The sequence below is a fragment of the Triturus cristatus genome, chromosome 2_1 (genome assembly GCF_964204655.1).
Source record: "Triturus cristatus chromosome 2_1, aTriCri1.1, whole genome shotgun sequence".
Classification (NCBI taxonomy): domain Eukaryota; kingdom Metazoa; phylum Chordata; class Amphibia; order Caudata; family Salamandridae; genus Triturus; species Triturus cristatus.
This window is the reverse complement of record NC_140581.1, coordinates 426,414,365-426,439,135: the sequence shown is the minus strand read 5'-3', so window position 1 is coordinate 426,439,135 and position 24,771 is coordinate 426,414,365. Positions and strand designations below refer to the sequence as shown.

Sequence of the window (24,771 nt, the reverse complement as noted above, 5' to 3'; positions counted from 1 at the left end):
TGAGAATGAAAGAGGTTTTATGGGATGGCAAGAGGGCATACGAGACTGTGCCAAACTAAAGGGAACGCCAGTAAATGTCAAAATGGGCTGGGCGACAGATATGAATAGGAACAGGACGGTCATGCGTATCTGTGATGCAAGAGGAATCAATCAATCAATCAATCAGGGAATTGTAAGCGCGCTACTCACCCGTGAGGGTCTCAAGGCGCTGAGGGGGGGTCAGCAGATCTGTTTAGTCAAAGAGCCAGGTCTTGAGGGTCTTCCTTAAGGTGTTCAGGGAGGGGGTGTGTCTGATGTCTGCCAGTAGCTCGTTCCAGGTCTTGGCTACAATGTGAAAGAAGGATCTTCTGCCTGCTCTGGCTCTGTGGATGAGCGGGGTTTCGACCTGTGCGAGGTTGGAAGATCGGAGGTTTCTTTTGGGTACGTGGAAGTTGATTCTGTCGTTGAGGTATTTGGGTCCGTTGTTGTGTAGGCATTTGTAGGCATGAGTGAGGATTTTGAAAGTGACTCTTTTCTCCACGGTGAGCCATTGGAGACTTTGTAGGTGTTGGCTGATGTGTTTGTGTCTGGGGATGCCGAGGACGAGTCTGGCGGCGGTGTTGTGTATTGTATGGAGTTTGCGGAGTAGGGACTTGTTGATGCCGGCGTAGAGTGCATTTCCATAGTCCAGTCTGCTGGTGATGAGTGCGTGAGTGATTGTCCTACTTGACTCAGGGTGGATCCACTTGAAGGTCTTGCGGAGGATGCGAGGGTTTTGAAGCAGCTGGAGGTGACGGCGTTGACCTGTCGGTTCATGGTGATTAATGAGTCGAGTACGATGCCGAGGTTCTTTCCGTGGTATGAGGGGGTAGGTGGGCTTCTGAGGGCGGTCGGCCACCATGTGCTGTCCCATGCAGAGGGGGTGGTACTGAGGACGTGGACTTCTGTCTTCTCGGTGTTGAGCTTCAGGCAGCTGTTGGTCATCAAGACTGCGGCATCTTGCATTCCTTTCAGGAAGTTGAGTTTGGCAGTGGTGGGGTCTTTGGTGAGGGAGAGGATGAGCTGGGTGTCGTTGACATAGGATACAATATTGAGGCCCTGTTGTCGGACGATGGCTGCGAGGGTGGCCATGTAGATGTTGAAGAAGGTGGGGCTCAGTGATGAACCCTGTGGGACTCCACAGGTGATTTTCGTGAGTTCTGAGGTGAAGGGTGGGAGTCTGATCCTTTGGCTTCTTCCGGTGAGGAATGATCAGATCCAGCCTAGGGCTGTTCCTTGTATGCCTGCGTCGTGTAGTCTGGCGACTAGTGTGTGGTGGGAGATGTGTGTAAATGTAAATGTGGGTGTACTTGTAAAGCGCACTGTGACTCCATGGAGTATCCTGGCGCTGAAGACCGCTGGGGAACCCGTCCTGGTTTTCCCTGTGAGATGGTCCCTGTCTGGGTATCTCCAAGGTGAAACCAGGCATCCCCGGCGTCTGTGGGGGGCCGTTGTAGAGATGAAGCAAGCTTAATGCCCAGAGTTGCCGAGTGTGTTCCTGGTTAGAGTAGGTACCGAGGCGAGAATTATCGAGTCAGTTTTGACCCTGGCCCACGACCCTGCCGCGTCGGGAATTGAACCCTGGTCCCTGGCCGATTCTCTACTTACGGGTCTGCCACCTCTAACCAGTGAGCCACACCTCTCCACAATGGTGATGAAGGCCGCTGATAGGTTGAGTAGGATGAGGGCTGTGGAGTGGCCTTGGTCCAGGAGGGTGCGGATGTCATCTGTGCCGGCGAGTAGGGCAGTCTCTGTGCTGTGGTTGCTTTGGAATCCGGATTGGGATGGGTCGAGGACGGTGTTCTCTTCAATGAATCGTGTCAGTTTCCTGTTGACTGTTTTCTCTGCAACTTTGGCTGCCAAGGGGAGGAGCGAGATGGGCGATAGTTCTTGAGGTCGGTGGGGTCAGCTGTAGGGTTCTTGAGCAGGGGTCTGACTTCTGCACGCTTCCAGTCGTCTGGGAAGGTGCCTGTTTTGAAAGTGGTGTTGATGGTGCATTGTAGTTCGGGTGCGATGGCTTCCCTGGCTCTGTGGTAGATATGAGGGGGGCGGGGAGCAGTGGGGGCCCCCAAATGGATGCTTTTCATGGTCGAGGCGGTGCCTTCGGCCGTGATCGGTGTCCAGTTGGAGATGGTGGACTGGCTGGTGTTTCTGGGGGTCGGGGCCGTCTGTGGAGCCTCGTGGATGGTCGATGAAGTTGTCGTAGAGGTTTTTGATCTTGAGGTGGAAATAGGTTCCAAGCTTGTCGCAGAGGTCTTGGGATGGGGTGATGTCTGTGGCTTCGCTGTGTGGTAATACCACAATCTACCATGTCTTTCAAAGTTCACAACCAAATAGGGCACACATCGCACTGTGTTCTGTTGCAGACCTGTATGTCGCTGCATTCATTTGTTCATGCATTTGTTTCTTGCATCTTTTATGCTACCAAAGTTGCTACTTTACATTTACACCTGACTCTGTTTTTTTTCAACTTAGGCTAAAAGTTGATGAAACACAAAATAACTGTACTCAATTTACTACTAATAAAACATTTCAGAAAATTGATAGAAGCCAACTTCGAGTGAGTAAAAATGCGACGGTCTGGGTATCAACATGTCACTCTAAAAATGCATGTTCAAGAACTATGAATATCTACATTATACCTGGAAAAATAGGTAAAGTTATTTTTATTTAGTATATCGCTTGAAAACTGCCTGTTCCAGAGTGAAAGATATTTTGTTTAGAAAGTGTTTCATTGTTGGCTTCTTATTAAAGTAAAAGGCTTTGTTTTAAGTTTTGCATGTTTCTACTATGCACTTGTGTGTGTGTTACATTAGGTGGTTTCCAGAAAGTGGCTCTCACCCATTCCATTCAGCCTCATAAGTGTAGCTTGATTGTTACAATCAAGGATTTTCTTTTTTAAATGTAATGCAAAGTTATGTTGTTATGTAATGGTAATTTATAGAGCTCATTTACACCAAACAGCTTCTTGGCACTGAACTAAACAACTGTGAGGGAGTTGACTGAAAAAAGCCTCATAAAACAGCCATATTTCAAGAAAGCATCTAAATGCATGGAGGTTAGGTTCCATGTGAAGTTTGGAGAGAAGATTCCACTAGCACGAGGAACCGATGGAGAAGCTGCTACCACCACTGATGGTTTTACAAAATGTAGGGACAACCAGATAGTTGTCCGAAGAGGAGCGGACAGTAAGGCTCGGAGCGCACTTCGCCAATCAAACGGAAATGAAAGCAGCGGCAGTCCCATGAATTGCTTTCAAAATAATGCAGAGAGATTTAAACTGAAACCTGTGTCATAAGTAGGAAATACATCGTTTGACGTAGAGGGCGGGCTTTAGCAAACCTAGGATCATTTAATATCAGCCTTGTAACAGCATTTTGTACCATTGGAAATCTGTTAAGGAACATGGTAGGGGGCCCCACCTTCTCGTACCTGGCCCCAAAACCCTGAATGAGCCCTCACAACAAATCAAAGCCTCCTCGTTTCTTGACATTTGCAAGAAGCTGAAGACCTGGCTTTTAAAGTAAGCCCCTCGGGCAAGTCTCACACACCTGTGACAGAGCGCCTGGAAGTCCTCACGGGTGATTAGCACTCTATAAAAACACCAATAACTTAACATAACATAGGGAAGCGGAGATAGAGCGAGTTTGCATAATATAATCAAGAGAACATAACCACTGGAGCTATAGCTTTCTTCCCATCTTCCATTAAAAAAGGAAGTCATTTCTCAGAGCCTTGAGATCCAAATCTCAGGAGGAGACCACTTAAAAGACCTGGGGCATATTATCAAGAAACGGCGTTAAAATTATCGCCTCTTTAGCGGCAGAAAACTTCCACTAAAGCTTTGATAATGGTCTTGATAATATGCCCTTGAGAATTCCCATAGAAGCCCATGTTCTGGTGTCAACATGGGCTTCTATTGGAATTCTCTGTGGCATATTATCAAGCCCATTATCGCCACTTTAGCAGCAGTTTTCTCCCGCTAAAGCGGCGATAAGTTTAACGCCGTGCTTGTTAATATGCCCCCTGGTTAGATAATCGACAGGGAGCTGTCGATCTTCACACCAACATTTTTCACTGCAGTAGATGGAGACATCAAAGTTCCCATGTGCACTGGCTACAAGGTGTCAAACCAGAGATCTGATTTGCCATTCCTTACTAAAACCTCGGGTTTTCTCTGCATTCAACCATAAACTGTTACTTCCTATTCAAGCTCAGGGGAATATGTAGTATTCTGCTCATGTTAATGTTCTGCCATTTTCACCACCTGCTCAGCCAGTGTGAATGTGCTGTGTGCTGCATGGAATGTTGGAGTGATGATGCGTATTGGAATGTTGGGTGCCTATGAGGTGAAGTCTGACAGTTGAGAATTTGCTGAGCAGCAGGCAGGCTGCTCCTGGTGGGGCTGCTTCACAAGATCTTATCTATATGTAACTTACTTGTAGCTCCTTACCCTTATGTCTGGGGGTAGGTTATGGGTGTCAGTCCCATCTACTTTAGCTTCCCACCCTTATCTCAATTGTAGGTCATGGGTTTTAATCCCATTTACATTAGCTTTCCCCCCCTACGGCTGGGGATAGGTCATGGGTGTCAGTCCCATTTACAGTAGCTACCACCCTCATGTCAGGGGTAGGTCAGAGGTTTCAGTCCTATTTACATTATTTATCCACCCCTATGTCAGAGGTAGGTCATGGGTCTTAGTCCCATCTTCATGCTGTAGTGGTACATTATTACCCTCTCCTAGGTTGTGTTTTAGGGGGTGTTAGTCCCATTTCTGCTAGTGGTTACCCTCACTCAAGGGCTGTCGCTTAAGAGTGTCATTCCCATCTTCTACATTGTCTATCCCCTGTTGGGGTAAAGTTTATTTTTAGTCCACTCTTAGACTTTGCTGTTATTCATACCCTTCTTTATGCTGATATCATATTACATTGTCAACTTTGATAACGCAATGTTATGCTTATGGACTTTGCTGTTAGGTACTTGCAACGTTATGCTTATATTTTATTGCATTGTCAATTTGAAAATGGTGGAGGATGAGTGATACTTCTTCTTCTCATCTCTGTTTTTCTGCTTGTTCAGTTCTCCTCGTGATGTCTTATCAGAGACGTTTTAATGCATGGGCAAAGTGGGCTCTGGCCCAGGGCCCCAGCCTTTCAGGGGGCCCCCTGACAGAGTCAGCTCCATTCTCCAGAGTTTTGCCATAATGACCTTGAATATTTCTTAAACAGATTGTTTAAAATACTGTTTTCCTTTAATTTATTTTTTTATGTACCTTATTTGTGAGTCTAGTATAGCCATTTTGAAGAGAAATGTTGTGTTTATGTTTCATGCAATATACATAAAAAAGTTTCTTTTAGATCAAAACAAGGCCTTACATATAAGAAATGGGAGGGCGTTACAAAGATTATTTGCAGTAATATTGCTGAGCTGCTGCTGTGTTACAATATTGAAAACACACATAACTATCCCTGAATATTGGATATAAACACATTTAGGGCCTTATTTATGAGAAGTGATGCATGGCTGTGTGAAAACAGGGATGCGTCACTTCTTAGTGCACCCTCCTTGCTACATGATGGATGCGTCATATTTACTGTATGACGCATCATGTCGCATCATGTTACAGATATGTCAGTATTTCTGACGTATCTGTAGGCGCAAAAGTGATGCATTTCTGGGGTGTGTCTGAAAATAGACGCAACTCCAGCAATGTGTCCTTTCACATGGGGCTTGCCTGCGTCAGTCTTACGCCTGCTGTGAGGCAGGTGTAAGATATTGAGGCAATGGCGTCCTAAAAGTGGCGCACTGAGTTCTCATAGATTTCAATGCGCCACTTCTACGAGGCTTTTTGCGGGGCAACACCCACCCTGCATACATTATACCTGGTGCAGGTATAATGTGGTGCAGGAGTTTCAAAGTGATGCATCAGCCTAGATGCGTCACTTTGCAAATATAGAACAAAATCGCACATTTTTTACGCTGCCGGTGCGTCAAAAAAATTGACGCACTTGCGGCATAAAAGTGAAGCAAGGCCTCATAAATAAGGCCCTTAGAATTTGAACGAGTGTTCCTTTGCACTGTCAGGGAACTAATTAAATGAAATAGTGTATTTAATAAAGTGCACAACTACTCAGACTAGAATGTCCTGGCGCGTGACAGCGGGAGGAAAACGTGTGTAAAAGACCCATCAGTTAGTAAAATCCAGGTTTTTAAGTTCTTCCTGAAAGAGAGTAGGTCTGTGGTTAGTCTCAGAGACTCAGGGAGGCTATATTCCACAATTTTGCGCCTAGAAAGCCGAGGGATCTGCCACCAGTGCGGGCACAGCATTTGTTAGGCACGAGAGCTAGATTGGCATTGGAAGATCTTAGGGGTCTAGCTGTTGTATAGCGATAAACACGCTTATTTAGGTAGACAGCTCCTAAGCCGTGGAAAGCTTAAAGAAGATGGTCCTCGCTTTGAAGTCGATACATTCTTTTATGTGGAGCCAGTGTAGAGACTTGAGAATAGGGGTCATACTGGATCTGGGTTTAGGTCTCAGGATGGCCCTGGCCGCCGTGTTTTGTACCACTTGTATGTGCTGAATAAGGGATTTGGGAAGACCAAGGTACAAGCTGTTGACATAGTCAAGCTTTGATGTCACCAGAGCCTGCACCACGATCTTTCTGCTCTCAAGCAGCAACAGTGGCAGGAATATTTTTAGCATCCGGAGTATGCCAAAGCAAGCGCCAGTTAGATTTTGGATTTGAAAGCGCATGGAGATTGTCTTTTCTATGACAATTGCTAAGTTTTTGACTTTCTCCGTTTCCGCGGGTGGGGATGGCAGATCTTTTGGCCACCAAGAGCTTCAGTCAGAAGTTTCTGAATTACCAAAGAAAACAACTTCACTTTTGTCAGGATTGCTCTTCAACTGATTGATCTTAAGCCAGTTAAAAACCTTTGTGAGGCAAGACCTAATCATTGCCCCGTCAAAGTTGGTTCCTTTTTCACACATAAAAATCAGCTGAGTGTCATCAGCATAGAAAACAGTTTTGGCGCCCTCTTCCTCTACTAGAAATGCAAGGGGGGATAGATATAGATTAAGAAGGGTAGGACTAAGAATGGAGCCCTGAGGGACACCTACATTCATGGCTGGAACCGGGGATGAGAAAGGGGGAGCCAGAAGTCCTGAGATCCATTTGCCAAGAAGGATGACATCCATGTTATGGCTCCTGGATGTTAGCAAGTCTCTCCAGGAGCCTCTTAATTGGGACCATATTGAAGGCCGCCGACAGATCGAACAGTATCTGAACAGCCTTGCCTCCCTGGTCCAGCTTACCCTTGAGATATTGAGTCAATTCCAGCAGAGCGGACTCTGTACTGTAGTTAGCCCTAAAGCCGGAATGGGACACATGAAGGAGCTCCTCATCTTCAATGTGTTTTTGGAGGGCCTTGTTTACATGCTTCTCTAATACTTTGGAGAGGGCCAAAAGAAGGGAGATTGGCCTGTAGTTAGCAGGGTCCGTCGGTTTGGAGTTAGCCTTTTTTATCAGTGGAAGAATCTTAGCATTCTTCCAAAATTTCGGCGTGTTGCCTGAGGAGAGGGAAGCGTTAAAGAGCTGGTTTACAGTGGGGTTTATGGTGGAAGCTAATAGGTTCAGGATATTCGCTGGACATGGGTCGGTAGGAGAGCCAGACTTAATGCTTTGGAGAAGGGTCAGTGACTCTTCAAGCTGAAACTCAGGGAAAGCTAGTAAAGATGGAGGATCCAAGAGGTGAAATTTGCTATTAGAACTAAGGTAGAAGGTCAGTTCTTCCTCTGAGATGTTAGTGAAGGCTTGTTCGATCACGGGGACCTTTTTGTGAAAGAATTGAGCTATTTGCTTAGACCATTCTTGCGTGCATGGCCCTTCCTTTGTGCCAGCTTTCGGGGCGTTAAAGGATTTAACTATGCTAAAGATTACCTTATTCTTATTTTGGGCATTTTCTATCTTGGTTTAAAAGGAGTTATTCTTGACTGCCTTCACGAGAATCTAATGAGCTTTTAAGTTGTCTTTATACACCTTCCTGTCCACAGGTAGATATTTTTAACGCCATTTACATTACATTTTTCTACAATTTCTTTTGCTAGATCTGAGGGAATCGTTAAACCATGGTGCTGGTGGGGGCGAACTCCTTAAGGAGCAGGAAAAAAACGGTACAGGTGCATCAATGTTAGTTCGGAGCCATGAATCTATTGAGAGGGCATCCGAGTCGGGGCAGCCAGACAGCTCCAGTGAGGAACGACCGAGGGCGTCTGCTAACATCGGGATGGATATTTTATGGAACGTCCTGTAATTAGGGACCCTCTTTACCCATAGTCTTAATAGTCTTCACAGAAGTTAGGATTTTGTCTTAAGTTTGTCTTAAGACAAACTTAAGACAGACTTAAGACAGTCTTAAGACAGACTTAAGACAGTCTTAAGACAGACTTAAGACAGTCTTAAGACAGACTTAAGACAGCCTTAAGACAGACTTAAGACACACTTAAGACAGACTTAAGACAGACTTAAGACAGACTTAAGTTAGGATTTTGTCTTAAGTTTGTCTTAAGTCTGTCTTAAGTCTGTCTTAAGTCTGTCTTAAGACTGTCTTAAGTCTGTCTTAAGACTGTCTTAAGTCTGTCTTAAGTTTGTCTTAAGACAAACGTAAGACAAAATCCTAACTTCTGTGAATACCAAAAGTTTAGGATTTTGTCTTAAGTTAGTTCTGTGAATCGGCCCGATGTGTTTTGGAATGTTTGGTGCCTGTGAGGTGAAGTCTGACAGTTGTGAATGGGTTGAGCAGCAGGCATGCTGCTCCTGGTGGGGTTGCTTCACAAGATCTTATCTACGTGTAACTTACTTCAATAAAACTTCATAACCTACATCCTACCTGCATGGACCTCATTACTACAGAATACATTGATATTGAACAAATGAGGAGAAAACCCGAAGCATTGAGGCTATCGAAACAGTACTTGAGTATTGCTAATATTGAAATAGGCAATTTTTATTTACTGCTTGAAAGCGTTCCAATAAAAAGACCTAAAACCATTTAAAGCCACTGCTCTGGAGACCTCCTGCAACTGAACAGTTGAATAAGATGCTGCGATCAGATAATACGATCTGATGACGATTAGCGCTTGGCATGCCATGGTCAAGATCTAGTTTTAAATTGTCCACGATTGACAAAAGCACAGATTCAGTGCTATGGGCTGGCTGAAAGCTGGCTTGAAAACTTGACTCTTGGAGATGGTTTGTAACAGGGTTTTGCCCACAGGTTTGTTGATGATTTTTGTGCTGATGGGACTAAAGGAATCAGATGATAAATTTTAGGATTGGGCTTTTTTTTCGGCAATGGAAGCAACGCTGCCACTTTAAATGAGCTTGGAACTAATCCTTGTTCGAAAATAAAATGTTTAAGAGCGGAGAATAGGTGCAAAGATGGTGGCTGCAAATTGTTTAATAATCTTGAACATACGAGGCACAAATGGGAGCCAGACTTAAGCATGACAATGGCTGAAAGCAGGTAATCTTTTTTACATTTGGTTTTAAGGAAAACTAGATTGCAGAGTCAATGGTAGCTGGTGGAAAATGTCCCTTATCAGTTTCTTACCCAATTTGAAAGATCTTATCCACACACTACATAGTCAGCTGACCACGTGAAAAGATTGAATGAGCATCATTCCTGGGGAAATATTGACCATGTCTGTTAGCCCCTTCACTATGGCAAATGCCTCCTTCTCTATATTTGAAGAAAAGTTAGTTTTATTAGCGTAATGGGCTTCTGTGCCATTAAAGACACTTTTGTGTAGCTAGTCATCCTTTTGTTGAACTCTATTTTAGTGAGTCACCATCGTTTTCCAGCCAGTTTAGTAACCCAGTTAAGATCACGGGGGCGTGACTATGTGCTGTCTCAGTCACCACAGGGAAAAGGCACTATGGGACTTCATTACCCATAAAATACACTAGTGTCCTTAAAGATTTACACAGAGCTGGAAAGTTGCCTTTGCCCCACTCCCAACACCAGAGCAAGTCTATTAGAGGGTGCCTTGTGTTCCAATAAGCATATAAAAATATGTGATAATGTAATGCTGCAACCAAGGGCAGGGATGTCATGTCAGACTACATAAGGGCAAATTATGAGACCATACCTGGTACAAGACATGGCTGTTGACCTTTGTTAGTTGGTGAATAATTTGCAGAAAATTAAATTAGAACATTACTCAGACAAGTCCATGTCTTTGGCTGCATCATAGAGATTCTCCTCTCAATAATTAGAATCTCCAACAATCAACAATCGGTAATTATCAATCAAAATAATTCTTAAATTTCTAAAGGAAACGATGGGCATTTAATGAGGATGTGAATAAACAAGTAGCATTAAAGGACCCAAAGTACCCGAAGTAAAGCACCATGTCAACGCTAATGAAATTAATTCCATGTCCTTATTGGGCACACGGTTGTAACGTCACAGAGAAGCCCTTTCACACAATTATGGCCCCTTCCCATGTAATGTGCAGGCTTGTAGGTTTCTTATATAAACAACTTGCACGTATTGATAAGATGTGCGAGTATCTGTCATACAACCAACATCACACCAACATCGAAGCGTATACACTTCCATGACATATTTCTGGCTCATCAAAGAGATGTTGCCACTCTTTCTAACTAGCAACAAGAACAGGGCATTAAAGAGGCATTTCCTCCTCTATGAAGCCAGAAAGCAATATATCAGTTGTATAGCACCGCAAATGTGGTCGGAGATCATCAACAGTTGCCGACTCTGGGGCAGATTTACAAGAAAGTGACGCATCTGTCAGATGCGTCACTTTCCCTGCGCCACCCTTAGAAACCCTTGCGCCACCATAGATGCGCCGTATTTACAATACGGCGCACTATGGCGCAAGGATTGGCAGATGCATCAGAAATTCTGACGCATCTGTTGGTGGAAAAGTCACGCATTGCTGGAGTCGTGTCGCAAGCACGGCGCAACTCCAGCAATGCGTGTAGAGGCCTATTCCCACTACACTACATCACTACTTACGCCTGCTTGAAGCAGGCGTAAGGTTTTGACGCAGTGGCGTCCTAAAAGTGGCGCAGTGAAATTTTGTAGATTTCACGGAGTCACTTTTACGAGGCATTCCTGCGTGGGAACGCCCACCCTGCATACATTATACCTGACGCAGGTATAATGTGACGCAGGGCTTTACAACGTGACGCATCTCCCTAGATGCGTCACGTTGTAAATATGCTGCATTGTTTGCGCCGCTGTTGCGTCAAAAAAGTGACGCAACTGCAGCGCAAAAGTAACGCAAGGGGCTTGTAAATCTGCCCCTCTGTGCTTTGGTGGTGACTGATTGACGATGGGACAAAAATACAATTCCCACTCAGGAAATGAGAACACTGTGATGAAGGTCTGCTGTCCTTCCTAGGCCTTCATAATTTCACAGCCATTCAAAGGTGGATTAAAAATTTATTCTGCCTCATTTACTTCCAAGATAAAAATAAATTTTGCAATGCAACTGATTAGTTAGTACATCAGTCGCATTGCAAAATGCTGGGTAGATCGCAAAAAGTTCTTGTAGTTTTTGCACCCACTGTTTGCGCCATTCCCAATTGTACAGGAGGCCCGAAAATTCTAACTTTTTTTCTCACATGTCTGTAAATCAGACACATGTTTTTAACTCCATACAGTTAATTAAAATAGTTCACAATGTACATTGCAGATCTTCTTAAGAAATTTACATTGCAACATATCATGTGTAATGGCATAAGTGTCTTCTTTTCAACAACTTTTTGGCATGTGTTATCCCAAACATGTAGTTATCCCTAAGTTGCTCATTGAGTGTTTGGAACATTATACTTGCCAGTGTGCCAGCTAGCCTAACCAGGTAGAATAATATGGATCTTAATGAAATACTTCTGAAAGTATGCTATTCTATGCCACTTACACTCTGCTGGAAATGTTCCTTTCTGAAGCTACGTAAGGTACTAATGTGCCCCTCATTAACCAAAAAATGGGAAAGTGGGATGCTGGGTCAGCCCCAACCCCGTAACAACAAAAATACAAAAACAGCAGAGAAGGATGGAGCCATGGGTTTCACCTCCCATTTAAGAAAGGAAGGTGGAAGGAAACAGGAAGGTGGTCTCTTGAACCAAACATCGCTTCATATCTGCGCTGAGGCCTGCCTCCATCTTAGCATGGCCTACCCCACTAAAACACGGGGGTGAAGAGAAAAAAATACGAGTATGTGGGATGGGGGCAATTTTTAAAGAGTAACACGTGTGTATGTGAGGTTATTGAAGAGAAAAGTCCTAGAACAACATCTGCTAATTCTACATCTCCTATTAATTGGCACATTACATTTTTGGCTTGCTACTGTAAAGCTAGCCCATGTTCTTCCATATGCCACCCATAATTTTTCAGAGTGAACCATTGTAAGACATTAATGTTTTAGGTTATCAATTTTGGTCTGTAACACATTTGGTTATTAATTTAGAGGTTAAGTACCCACCTCGTGTAATAATCCCAACCCTTGCCAGAGTGAGCCCTCGAAGGCACTAAATTAACCTGAGCTCAACCCCCTGGTAGCTATGGCATAGAGCAGACAGGTTTAACTTGGCAGCAACGTGTATAGTATACATGTAGTATTAGAACATTGGAACGTTGGCAGCTCCATTGAAAACAATGCAGTAGCTCCGTGTTTATAATGGCTGGTATAAGCCCGGAGCTCCAACATTCCAAAGTTTCTTTGTTCACAGCTGTGGCTGTGAACAAAGGCTTCAGGGAGCCTGAGGGGATTTCAATCCCCTCGCGCTCCCTGAAGCCTTTGTTTTATTTGTCAGAACATTTTGCCCTCTAGTGGCAGAATGTTCTAATAGCCTTATAACCCTTCGTAGCTGGGCTATACCGGCTATTAAAATTCCGTTTCCGTGTTAAAGGCCCGAGCCGAAATGCTGGACCAGGCCTTTAATAGTTGGTATAGCCCGCTATGGCGGGCTATAAGGCTATATAAGAACATTGGAATGTTGGCAGCTCCATTGAAAACAATGGAGTAGCTCCGGGCTTATTTATACTGGCTGGCATAAGCCCCGAGCTCCAACATTCCAATGTTTCTTTGTTCACAGGTGTGGCTGTGAACAAAGGCTTCAGGGAGCCTGAGGAGATTTCAATCCCATTGCGCTCCCTGAAGCCTTTGTTTTATTTGTTAGAACATTCTGCCCTCTAGTGGCAGAATGTTCTAATCGCCTTCGGCTCGGGCCTTTAACGCTAGAGCCAATGGTTGTGGTAGAAAAGAATATTGGCCTGATTTGACACCGACCGCGATGGAACCTGTGTCGATACACTAGCCAGGTTCATTCTGGTCAAAGATCTTACCTTCTGACTTTAGTCCTTTAAAATCTAAAACCACCACTGCAATACACTTCTAAAGCCCCCAGGACCAGTTCATGTCCATTTTCCACTGATCAACTGGGTAGTTGCAGGAAAAGGCCTCTTGTAGATTGTTGTATCCCTGTAGATGGAACAGGAGGCCAGCCTTGTCACCCTTGGAGTACACATCTTTCTCTTGGGTACAAGTGAGAAAGCAGGTCCAGTGCTTTCGGGCTCTTCTCAGATTACAGACAGCAGATTAATTCCTCATCTGATCTTCCTCAGGTCCATCAGTGTTCTGAAGAGAGTGCCTGGAGATGCCACATTTGTAACTCAATAATATGATAAAGTGATGGATGGAATGCTTGAATTGATCTTAGCCACTAGTAATTACTTGGGGCCATATCCCAGTCCATTGTTAATTTCCACACCATGCTAACTCAGTTTGGACCCAGCCATATACAAAACAATATTGACCCTCTTCCAATGCGAACAGCCCAACCCAAACTGCCAGGCCTGAACCAGAAGACAAGCAGCCCAGGTCCGGGTTTGTCATTGTTAGTGCTCATCTGCCAGGTATAGCTTGGTTCCAATGGCACAGTGCGCACGAGACCCACGTCTGGGCATACATGTCCCACTAAAGTGACACACTAAAAAACACAAAAAAGTGACAGGATGAATATTTCTCAATAATTAATATTTTACTGAAATATACTTGTAATGCATTATTACACTTAGAAAACTCAACACTGATTACAAAAACGAAACAATCCATAGTGTGGCAATCTTTAACAGCATAAATCATTGCAAAAAATAACTTAATCTTCGTAATGGGGGATGAAGAATTACGAGCATTCGGTTAAGTCTATGAATTTCCCATGCCTAGCTCACAATAAGTCACACGCCTTTTAAAGTAAAACAATGTTCCTTGCAAAAATATCTTTTGTTACTTTTAAAATGGTTCAGTTGGGCCATGGCTTCAAGTTTGTGCTGACTATATGTGTGTTTGTTGTATTATATGTTTTATTTTATTTGGTGTCTATGTAAAACACTACAAGCTCTGGATACCTTTAAGCAGACGGTCCAAAGGTGGTGTTGGCCTGTATATTCCTTGGCAGATCAGCACAAGAGAGCTCCAGCATTGAAACAGGTCCACGAAGGGCTGGATACCATTCTCTCTGAATCTTCCAGCAGGCCACCTGGTAGAAGGTAGCAACATATGAAAACCTATGTGGAAATAGTCATAGGGTGTATTGCCGTAGACAAAGCATTGGCAGATACTGTGAAGTAGTTTAATGTATCTAGCCAATGTTGATGCATTTAAAGCTGGTGCAATGTATTGATTATATGTATTTTGGCGCCCTGACCTAGATTTGTTTCTAATTCATGTGTTTTAGTGAAATGTGACCCGCCTGCCATATCTGGCCACCAATCTTCAAATAAACTGATATTTACATGGAATCCAAGTAAAACATTACATGAATTACGTTACAAGGAAATATCATCCTTCTCCTGGAATTATGTAAGTAGATATACTGATATACAATTTTGTTTTACAGCAATGTATTTATCCAAAGCAATTGTACAGTTATTCAAAAGTAAGATAAATAGAAATGTAAGTAATTATAACTACCTTTTTCAGCTAATTATGATTTGAACCTAAGGGTCCCTTTTTAGTGTCTACCCTGATGACATTCAAGTGATTATTTGGCTCACCGGTACACTGACTTACTCTACATTGACCTTCAATCCTGTCTAGTCTCCATTGCTGACTGGATGGCTGCGAATAAATTGAAACTCTAATCTTATAAAACTGAGTTGGTGTATTTAGTATCCGCTCTCCATCTGGATGACTGTTTGGTGGCTGGCATGGCTTGGCTCTCTCCAGCTGTATGAATGCTTGGTGGATAGCAACTCAGTTCCTACTACTCGCAGTCTTTGAATATTGTTGAGGACACTCAAACACAGCAAGAGTGACAAGTATGTCCCTTGTGAGTTTTGTCTGTTATTGATGCTGGTACTTGTAATGAGCCTTCAAGCTCACCTCATTAAGCTGCATCACTTATTATTCCAAAAGTATGCAGACAATACCTATTGCCACCTCAAACCAGGCTACATAATTCTAGGAATCAATTAACAGGCATATTCACTAGACCGCTTCAGTAACTGTTTCACTTGAAGACTTTTATTTTGCTAGGAGAATGTATAGGGATGTTGCAACATGGTGCCTCTTAAACTTCATCATCTGTAATTGATTATCACCAACCTAAACTGCACATTGGTGGAGTATATGATATGGCATGTATTTTTTAATGTCAGTCTCCTGCTCCCAAACACAGAGATTTATGTACTCCAGTTGCACATGATACGTCAATGGCAAGACACTCTGAGAAGTGTAGCGTGGCATTATCTTAACTTCATATGTAACATTTCTCATGTAATTATTGGGAACAGAATTTATACTATATTTTGTTGCTTGATTTCCCAGCATTCATTTAGAATTTAGAATGTGGTTCAGCTTGATGACTAAACAAATTGACTTTTACTTTTATTGCTAGTGTTTCTTCTACTGTCATGCAATTGTAACAAGACTTTTTGTTGTATGATGAAAAAACAATAAATTATTTTGTATAATATTGATTTTCTTGGTTAATTTCAATATTGGTTAGAAAGTAGAATTTCAACACAGGGGTCAATTACGATGCCATCCTGAAAGACTCTGAACAAGATTCGGATTTGGCAAATCCGATTTGAAACCTACGTTTCTGACCGAATCCGACACCTTTCTGGACGACCGGTTACAATCCAAGGAAACTGTTCAGGCTGTCGAATCAGATCCGAACTGCATTTGACAGCCCGAAATTGTACAGCTCTAGGGACACGGTTTGCGAACGAGCGATTACGAGGACCGATTCGGACAGCCATTCCGATTCAATCTGACCGAGATGAAACAGCTGTGGGCATCTGACTTTGGGGCCTTTAGCAGGCCCCACTTCACCCAGAGGCCTCCGGTTGGGGCCTTTGGGGGTACATATGAGACTCCCTCTTTAACACCATGCAGAGTGTGGCAGGCACCGTGGGGTGTCTATCACAGAGTGTATGGTTTTCCCCAACAACCCCTTTTTAGGTCTAGCGTAAGAGTACGACCTCTTGTATACTTTAGTATGCATATATCCCTGTGGGCCAAATGCCATTCCTTGCACATCACCATCTCAGCATTAGCACAGCACAATCTCTGGATCAGTGCACCACTACCAGAGCAGCACCACCTCAGCAGCAACTCAGGACCCATGCAGCACCACTTCAGCACCAGCACAGCACCAACTCAGCATCACTTGGCACCTCCTCAGCTCCAGCGCAGCACCACCATCTCAGCATAACTCAACACCACTCATCATCACTCAGCACCACCACAGCATCACTCAGCACCACCTCAATATCACTCAGCACCACCTCAATTTTACTCAGCACCAACTCAGCATTAGCACAGCACCACCTCTGCATTAGCATAGCACCACCTCTGCATTAGCACAGCATCACCTCTGTATTTGCATAGCACCATATCCACATCACTGCACCACCACTTCAGCACAAAACCACATCAGTATCATTTAGAACCAACTGAGCACCAGCTCAGCACCACCCGCTCACCAGCATAGCAGCACCACCTCAGCATGACTCAGCACCACCTCAGCACCAGCACAGCACCACATTACCATTAGCACAGCACTATCTCTGCATCAGTGCATCACCACCAGCTCAGCACCAAAGCAGCCCCACCTTAGCAGCAACTCAGCACCAATGAAGCACAACTTCAACATCAGCGCAGCATTACCTCAGCACAGCACCAACTCATCACCCAGCACCACCTGAGAACCAGCTCAGCACCATCCCAGACCCAGCGCAGCACTACCACCTCAGCGTCATTCAGCACCACCTCAGTATCACTCAGCACCACCTCAGTATCATTCAGCACCACCTCAGCATCACCTCCTCATCAGTTCACCCCCAACTCAGCACCAGCACAGCACAACATAAACATCAGCACAGCACCATTTCTGCATCAGTGCACCACCACCACCTCAGCAGCAACTCAGCACCCATGCAGCACCATCTCAACATCAGCAGAGCATCACCTCAACACAGCACCAGCGCTGGACCACCACCTCAGCATGACTCAGTGCCACAGCATCACTCAGCCCCCACCTCAGCATCACTGAGCACCACCTCAGTAACTTTCAGTATCACCTCCACACCAGCACACAACTACCTCAGCCTCACTTAGCAATACACAAGTTTAATTCAGCATCACCTGAGCATCACATCTCTACCAGCACACCACTACCTCAGCACCACTTCAGCATTACTCAGAACCACCTCAGTGTGCCCTCAGAATCTGGCATCTGTTGATTCTCTCCTAGTATCCGTCCACTGCTCATGTTGTAATTCAGGTAGTATTTTTCAATCTCCACCCTCCTATTGTTTATGTCCCTGCATAATAAACAAAAGCTATAACAAACAAGCATTACAACAGGCAGGAGGAGATTGCCAGCATTGCAAGGACAAAAAAAACAAGAAGACATTTTTTGATAATTCTTTTTTTAAAAGAGTTATTCATTTGTACACAATGTCTTCTTTAAACTCCACTACATAACACTCCACAACACAAAATACCACTCCCCATACTTACACTCCATTACACAGTCTCACACCATATAATTCCAATACACTCAAAAATACATCATTACGATCCACATAATACAACTGCACACAATACCACATAATTCCACAACACAAATCCACACCACACAGTTTCACACCACACAATACCACCCAATCCAACCCACATAATTGGTTCACACCACATACATCCAATCCATAACACATAGGTAAGAGAAATTTACATTTACAATGCCAATAGCTCCAACTCTTTTCTTTTGTTTTAAACTCATAGATCTGATGCTTAGATCCTACCTATTTGTTCTTTTCCGTCACCAAAAACGCAGATATACACAAAGTTCCATGCCACACAATTCAGCTCCACACATTTCCAACCCACACCACATAATTTAACACAAAACCACATAATACAACTCAACAACACAATGACACAACACCACATACATCCAATCAACACCACACAATTCAACATTGTGCCGCAAAGTTCAACTGCACACCACATAATTAAACTATACAAGTTACTACTCCATACAATTCCACTACACTGAATGCCACTACACTGAATGCCACAAAATTGCCAACCATATATTTCCACGGCACACCATGCCACATAATGCCACTACACAAATCCACTCCTCACCACACAACTACACTCCACACAATTACACAACTAACTAATCCAATCCAACCCACATAGTTCCACTACACACCACATACATACACTCCATAACACATAAGTAAAATACATTGCCATTTATAATGGCAATAGCTTCAACATCAACAAATGCGAGACTGATTGCATTTCCAATGCTTGTTTCAATGGGAGCCTGTGTTTTCATTCAACACAGGCTCACATTGAAGTCAATGGGAGTCCAACCGAAAGATATACGGATGCATTGTAGTTGGTTGGTCGGACTCACAGAACCCGATTTGTTCGGAAACGATTCTGAAACCGATTCAGTCGAGTTTCCTAACGAGATCGTAATCGCTCCCATAGTCTTTAAGGATAATCAATATGGAAGTCTGTTGTTCTTTTCTATACTTACTTGTACATTTATTTCTATAAAACGATGGGCACATTGTTCTGTCTCTAAAAAAGCTTGGAGAATCCAAGGCATATCGACCTGCGCCTTTAAACACGATGAGAACTGAATTTTAGGTGCTCCTCTTCATTTCTATATGAAGCTAGTGGTAATATATAGATGTAGTTATAATTAGGTCTGCGTTTCCATAGGAAATACCTTTTTTGGCTTGCTAATAACCTTGCCACCTTAGACCTTGTGAGGGGGTCCCAAAATACATTTGAAAAAATGTGAAAGCTGCCAATCCGCAGGACTCCTGCAGGATCGCGGTTTTAATAAAAAAGTAATGTATGCTATGTACGTCCACATCAATTAGATTGAGGGCAGATGGTGCAGAACTCCTACAAGATGCTAGCCTTCCCATATTAGCATTGGAGGACTGGTAGAAGCTGGACAAAGATGTCACCGTAGAGGAAATGAGCCGGGCCATTAGAGCCCTGCATTCGGGCAAGGCTGCCGGACCTAATGGTCTGCCGGCTGAACTATACAAGGGAGTAGCAACGTTGGTGGCTCCACATATGCTTGGTATGTTCCGGGAGCCGTTGGAGCTGTGCAGTTTACTGGTAACCCAGCGGCTAGCCAAGGTGGTGGTCATCCCAAAGCAGTGCAAACCCCTGGCAGAATGTACTTCCTATAGACCAATATCACTGCTAAACACCGAAGCAAAGGTGCTGGCCAAGGCTTTAGCGACCAGACTCAACAGAGTGATAACTTCCATAATTCACCCGACCAATTGGACTTTATACCCCATAGAAGCACTAGACTTAACTAGAGACGCCTGTATTTGGTATTGCACAATACCAAGTGTAAGCTGGAAGAGGATGCAGTGCTCCTGTCATTAGATGCCCACATGGCGTTTGATAGTATCGACTGGCCATACCTGTTTGCTGTATTGGAGCATTTTGGCTTAGGTCCTAGGTTTTGTGCTTGGGTTGGGCCCCTTTAAATGAACTCTGTGGCCACGGTGAGGGTGAACCGAGTGGTGTCTAGGCAGGTGGTGCTCTACAAGGGTACAAGACAGGGGTGCCTGCTCTCCCCCATGCGCTTTTCTATCGCATTGGAGCCTCTGGCAGCGTGGGTCAGAGGAGACCTACTGATAAGAGGAATCTTTGTATGGGGATGGGAGGAAAAAATATCATTGTATGCTGACGACATACTATTATATGCCACGAACCCCCAGTCCTCAATAAATCGCATACTCTATATACTCCAGTTGTTCAGCAGTTACTCTGCCTATCAAATAAATTGGGATAAGTCTCTTGTATTTGTATTGGCCAGAGATAAGCCAACCTGGTCAGCCTGTGGGAGAGCCCTCTCAGTCAAACACAAGTTTAAATATCTAGGCCTGATGGTCTCCCGGTCCATTGCTGAACTTTTTGACATAGGGACGCTTTGCATTGGAGAACGTTACCACTCTCATTGATGGGGAGAGTGGCCCTTTAAAAAAAACTATGGTCCTTCCACACCTACTATAGGTCCTTCAGAACACCTCATGTAAGATACCGTTAGACTTTTTTCATAGGGTCGACACTGAAATAAGGCAGCTCTTGTGGGATGGAGGAAACTCAAGGATAGCTCTCCACAAGCTACCCCGGGGAGTGTTCGATGGAGGACTGGCAATTCCCGCTATTCGGAAATATTACTGAGCAGCGCAGTTGGTTACACTTAGTGATTGGGTATTTGCGGGAAGGGAGGAGCCTGCATATCCGGCTGACCACTATTTGATGGGCGGAGAGGATACCCAGAGGCACTATACTGTAGAAAGACAGAGATCAGACTACCAATGCATACACAAACAACAGTACGAGTATGGAGGGAGGCAACTAAGGTTCTGGGCTGGGAGGGCAGACTGACAGAATGGACCCCCCCCTGTGGGACAGTGTCCTCTTACGAGATGTGGTCGGACTGCAGGGTTTCCTCCTGTGGACGCTGCTGGGTATTGATCATTTAGGGGACGTCTGGGGAGGACAAGCAGTCGTTGACTTCATGGATATACAGAAGGAGTACCAAATGCCAGATTCGGAATGGTTCTGATACATACAATTAAAACATGCACTAAAGACCCTCATTCTGCTGGGCGACCAGTTACCTGAGTATGCGCCACTTGAGGACAGGGTGCTGTTGGACTCGATCCTGGAAAAGGCCACTTCCCTCACATACAAAAAGATCATGAATAAAACCCCTGACCTATGGGGGCCCTCTGGGAGGCCTGAGAGACAAAGATTGGGATCCTGGAAAATTATGACTGGTTGGAGACCATACTGAGCCCCGAGATGTGGCCATTAGAGCACGGTTTTGCCTCATACAACTCTGAATCTTACATAGATCTTACACCACCTGGACCATGCTCCACCGTATGACCCGCTGCAATACTGAAAGCTATGTGAGGGGGTGTGGTGGGGTGGGTACCTTTTTTCACACATTGTGGAACTGCCCCCTGCTTCAGCAATACTGGAGTGAGATTGCCTGGGTGATGTCCAATGTTTCGGGACAAGAGGTCCCACTAGACGCCCGATGGCACATACTGACAGGGGACACCACATGGCCCGAAATATACCATGATATGGTTAAGGCTAGCAGATATAGTAGCGAAAAGGAACATTGCGATGAGGTGGGGGCGGCGCAAGGGTCACAGAATGGGAGGCGGGCCTTGACTGGTGATGTGCAACTGAAAAAGTAGTTTAGCAAAGCTGAGGATGCCCGAGGAAGTGGGGCAAAGTGTGAAAAGAGAGATTTGAACATCATAATAGTGTGAAGTGCTGTGGGTAGGGAGTATATGAATAATTGTGTACATTATAATTATATGCCATTGTACTCGGGACTCTTAAGACTTAGCTGTTTTGGAAGGACCAAGTTACCCATAAGTGATAAACCTGTCAACATTGCTGCACAAGTTGATGTTTCTGTGTACCTATGATGTTTTGCTGAGCACTTGTTTGTTTAATAAAAATATTTTTTTTAAAACCACTGTCTGTCATTTAAAATAAATTCAATTATTAGACCCCCGGTGTGGGCAAGGCCCGTGGTCTTTATTTTATACTAATTGGAGAGGGGGGCATGAGTAGGGCCAAACTCCCTGAGCCATTCCTGGCCCAGTGAACCCCATCCATCCCTCTGGGCCAAATGTATATTAGAGGGCATGGGGGCATGCAGCCCCCTTCCCTGTGCCTCTATTGGGCCCCATGGGCCCCATCCCCCAGGGCCCATTGCCCAAAAAGTTGGGGGGGGCATGCAGCCCCCCTACTGAGCCACAATTGGGCCCAGGGATCCCCTTCTACGAGGCCAATTTCTTTAAAAAGGGGATGGGGCCTCATTACTTTAATCAGGAGAAGAGGACACACCCACCCCTCCCATGCTGGGATCAGCCCCGGGGACCCCATCCTCTGGTGCATGATACTTTGCAGTGTCCAAGGGAGCCCACCCCTTGGTTCCCTTCCCAGTCGCGGCCGCTGCAGGTAACAGCGGTCGGACGGTGGGGCTGGCTGAGGGGGATTCCGAGAGACGACCTTGAGGGAAAATGTATTACTTGTTTAATTTTCCCTTGTGGTCGTCTCTTGAAATCCCCCCAACCGGCCCCACTACTCTTACCTGCAGTGGCCACGGCTGTCCCTGCCAGGGAGAGTGCGGGCATGCCCTCCCCAAAAACTCCAGGTCAGGGAATTCCACTGTGCTCCCGTTCAGCAGTAGCAGTAGAAAAATGCTGCTTCTGCTGGGGTGAGAGCACAGTAAAGGTGCCAGCTTCTGCAGCACCCACCTGCCTGGGGAGCTGGCAGGGCTGAGTGGGTCCCATTGTTCTCCCCAATACCCCGATCTACTGTTTTGTTGTTACCCCAGTTGGGCACTGGGGCTTCCACATGAGATCATGGAGGATGGTCGGGTCTCCAGGGTCCGTAGTGGCTCGGAGAAGGAGGCAGTGCAGCCCTTCCCCTTAATTTAAAAAAAATACAGCCCGCGGATGAGATTCCAGGGGCCTGTAAAGGCTCGGGGAGGCAGGCTGCATGTCCCCCTTCTTTATTTAAAAAATACGTCTCCATGGGATAGGATCCTGCAAAAGTTCCGAGAAGTAGGCTGCATGACCCCTCCCCTTATTGAAGAAAACCTGCTCTTGGGGATGGGGTCCTTGAGGCCTGCAAAGGCTCAGAGAGGGGGGGGGCTCACACCCTCCTCACCTTTAAAAAAAAGCTGACATATGGGTATCCCAGGTAGGAACTGGGGCACCCAAACTAAATGTTTTTAAAAAAATGGAATAATAAATGAGTGGCAGGACTTACTCACTGCTCCTAGAAGAGAGGGGCCCAATAATGCCCTATGGCATTATAATGTCATATATGTTGCTTGAGGTGCCCTTAGAAGCAGAAGGGGTACCACCACGCATTTATTTTCATCTTGTTGGGGGGGCTTGACCGCAGGCCAGCCCTTTGCCGCACACGGTCAAAGAGCTCAGCTGTACATGGTAATAAAATATGATTTGACATTTACAAAATCCCTGATATTTACTAATAAAAAGGAAGGCTACAGTAATGTTATATTTGGTAATTGTAATAATATATTTCTTTAGCTTTTAAAATAAACTAAGAAATTCACTGAAAAAACAAAAGATGATGTGACGTTATAGTTAGGTGAAAATCTAAGTGACACCATAACATTTCAAACTCCCAAATAAAACCTGAAATTCCCCAGTTCTAGTTATTTCAAGTAACTGTGACTCATGCCCTTAGGTAACTATAACTCATGCTTTCGTCATGCACAGCTAATAATCCCACATAAAATATCACTCATGACATGTTCTATAAATAACATCATTGATAACATCACTTTACTTGATCATTTGAAATGATATCATTGATGACAAGACCGTGCATGGCGGAAATGGGAGCTATGGTTACCTTAGGGTACAAGTCACTTGAGATAACTATAACTGGTGAAATATATATGTATATATATATATATATCAAAGAAACTTCCCTGATGTGCAGTCTCGCACAACGAAAGGAACGGACAACTTCAATCGCCAGTGCTCAAAAAATGGTGTTTATTCAAAAAGTTACGTGCCTAGTCCATGACGCGTTTCGAGCCACTCGGCCCTTGCTCACATGACCGCGTTACGTGCATCACAGTACATTTAAAGTGAAATCACCCACTAGCACCTGTGAACAATCTGAAAGCATAACTAAGGAAATAGAAAAAACACTATTGCGTGTAAATTCATTGAATTGACGACACGATATCACATTGATTAAAAAGGTCACAACAAATACTTCTGCAACGTAGTAAATTTGAACTTAAACACTGTCAACAAAATATGAATGAGTTTCTGCTGACACGTTATCTGTGTGGACCATATATATGATAAGCATTGTCAGCTGTACGCAAAGATTCAATCTGTCAGGAAAAGGAGTTATTTTTATAGGCAGTTAGTCTGTAAACCTGAAAAACTACCAAACTTAAAAAAATGCATGAAATATACATAACAATTCAATGCTATTTGTTGTATATAATTGGCAGTTGTTGTTACTGAGTACAAATACTCATCTTTAAACAGGTCTTGTAACTCCACAGGTTAAATAATCATATGGTATTTGAGAGTAGGTATGCTGATAAACTGAAGATGGTCATCAAA

At 44.4% G+C, this 24,771-nt stretch overlaps 1 protein-coding gene across 2 annotated transcripts in view; it reads left to right on the top strand.

Annotated features, from left to right (window-relative positions):
* Window positions 1-24,771, top strand: part of LOC146865407 (interleukin-12 receptor subunit beta-2-like) — a 598,479-nt gene that overhangs the window by 298,526 nt on the left and 275,182 nt on the right. For both annotated transcript variants that reach the window (XM_085631968.1, XM_085631957.1), the window contains 2 exons: window positions 2,494-2,672; window positions 14,787-14,911. In XM_085631968.1, the coding sequence (XP_085488094.1) occupies window positions 2,494-2,672; window positions 14,787-14,911 (304 nt within the window). The remainder of the gene's footprint in view (window positions 1-2,493; window positions 2,673-14,786; window positions 14,912-24,771) is intronic.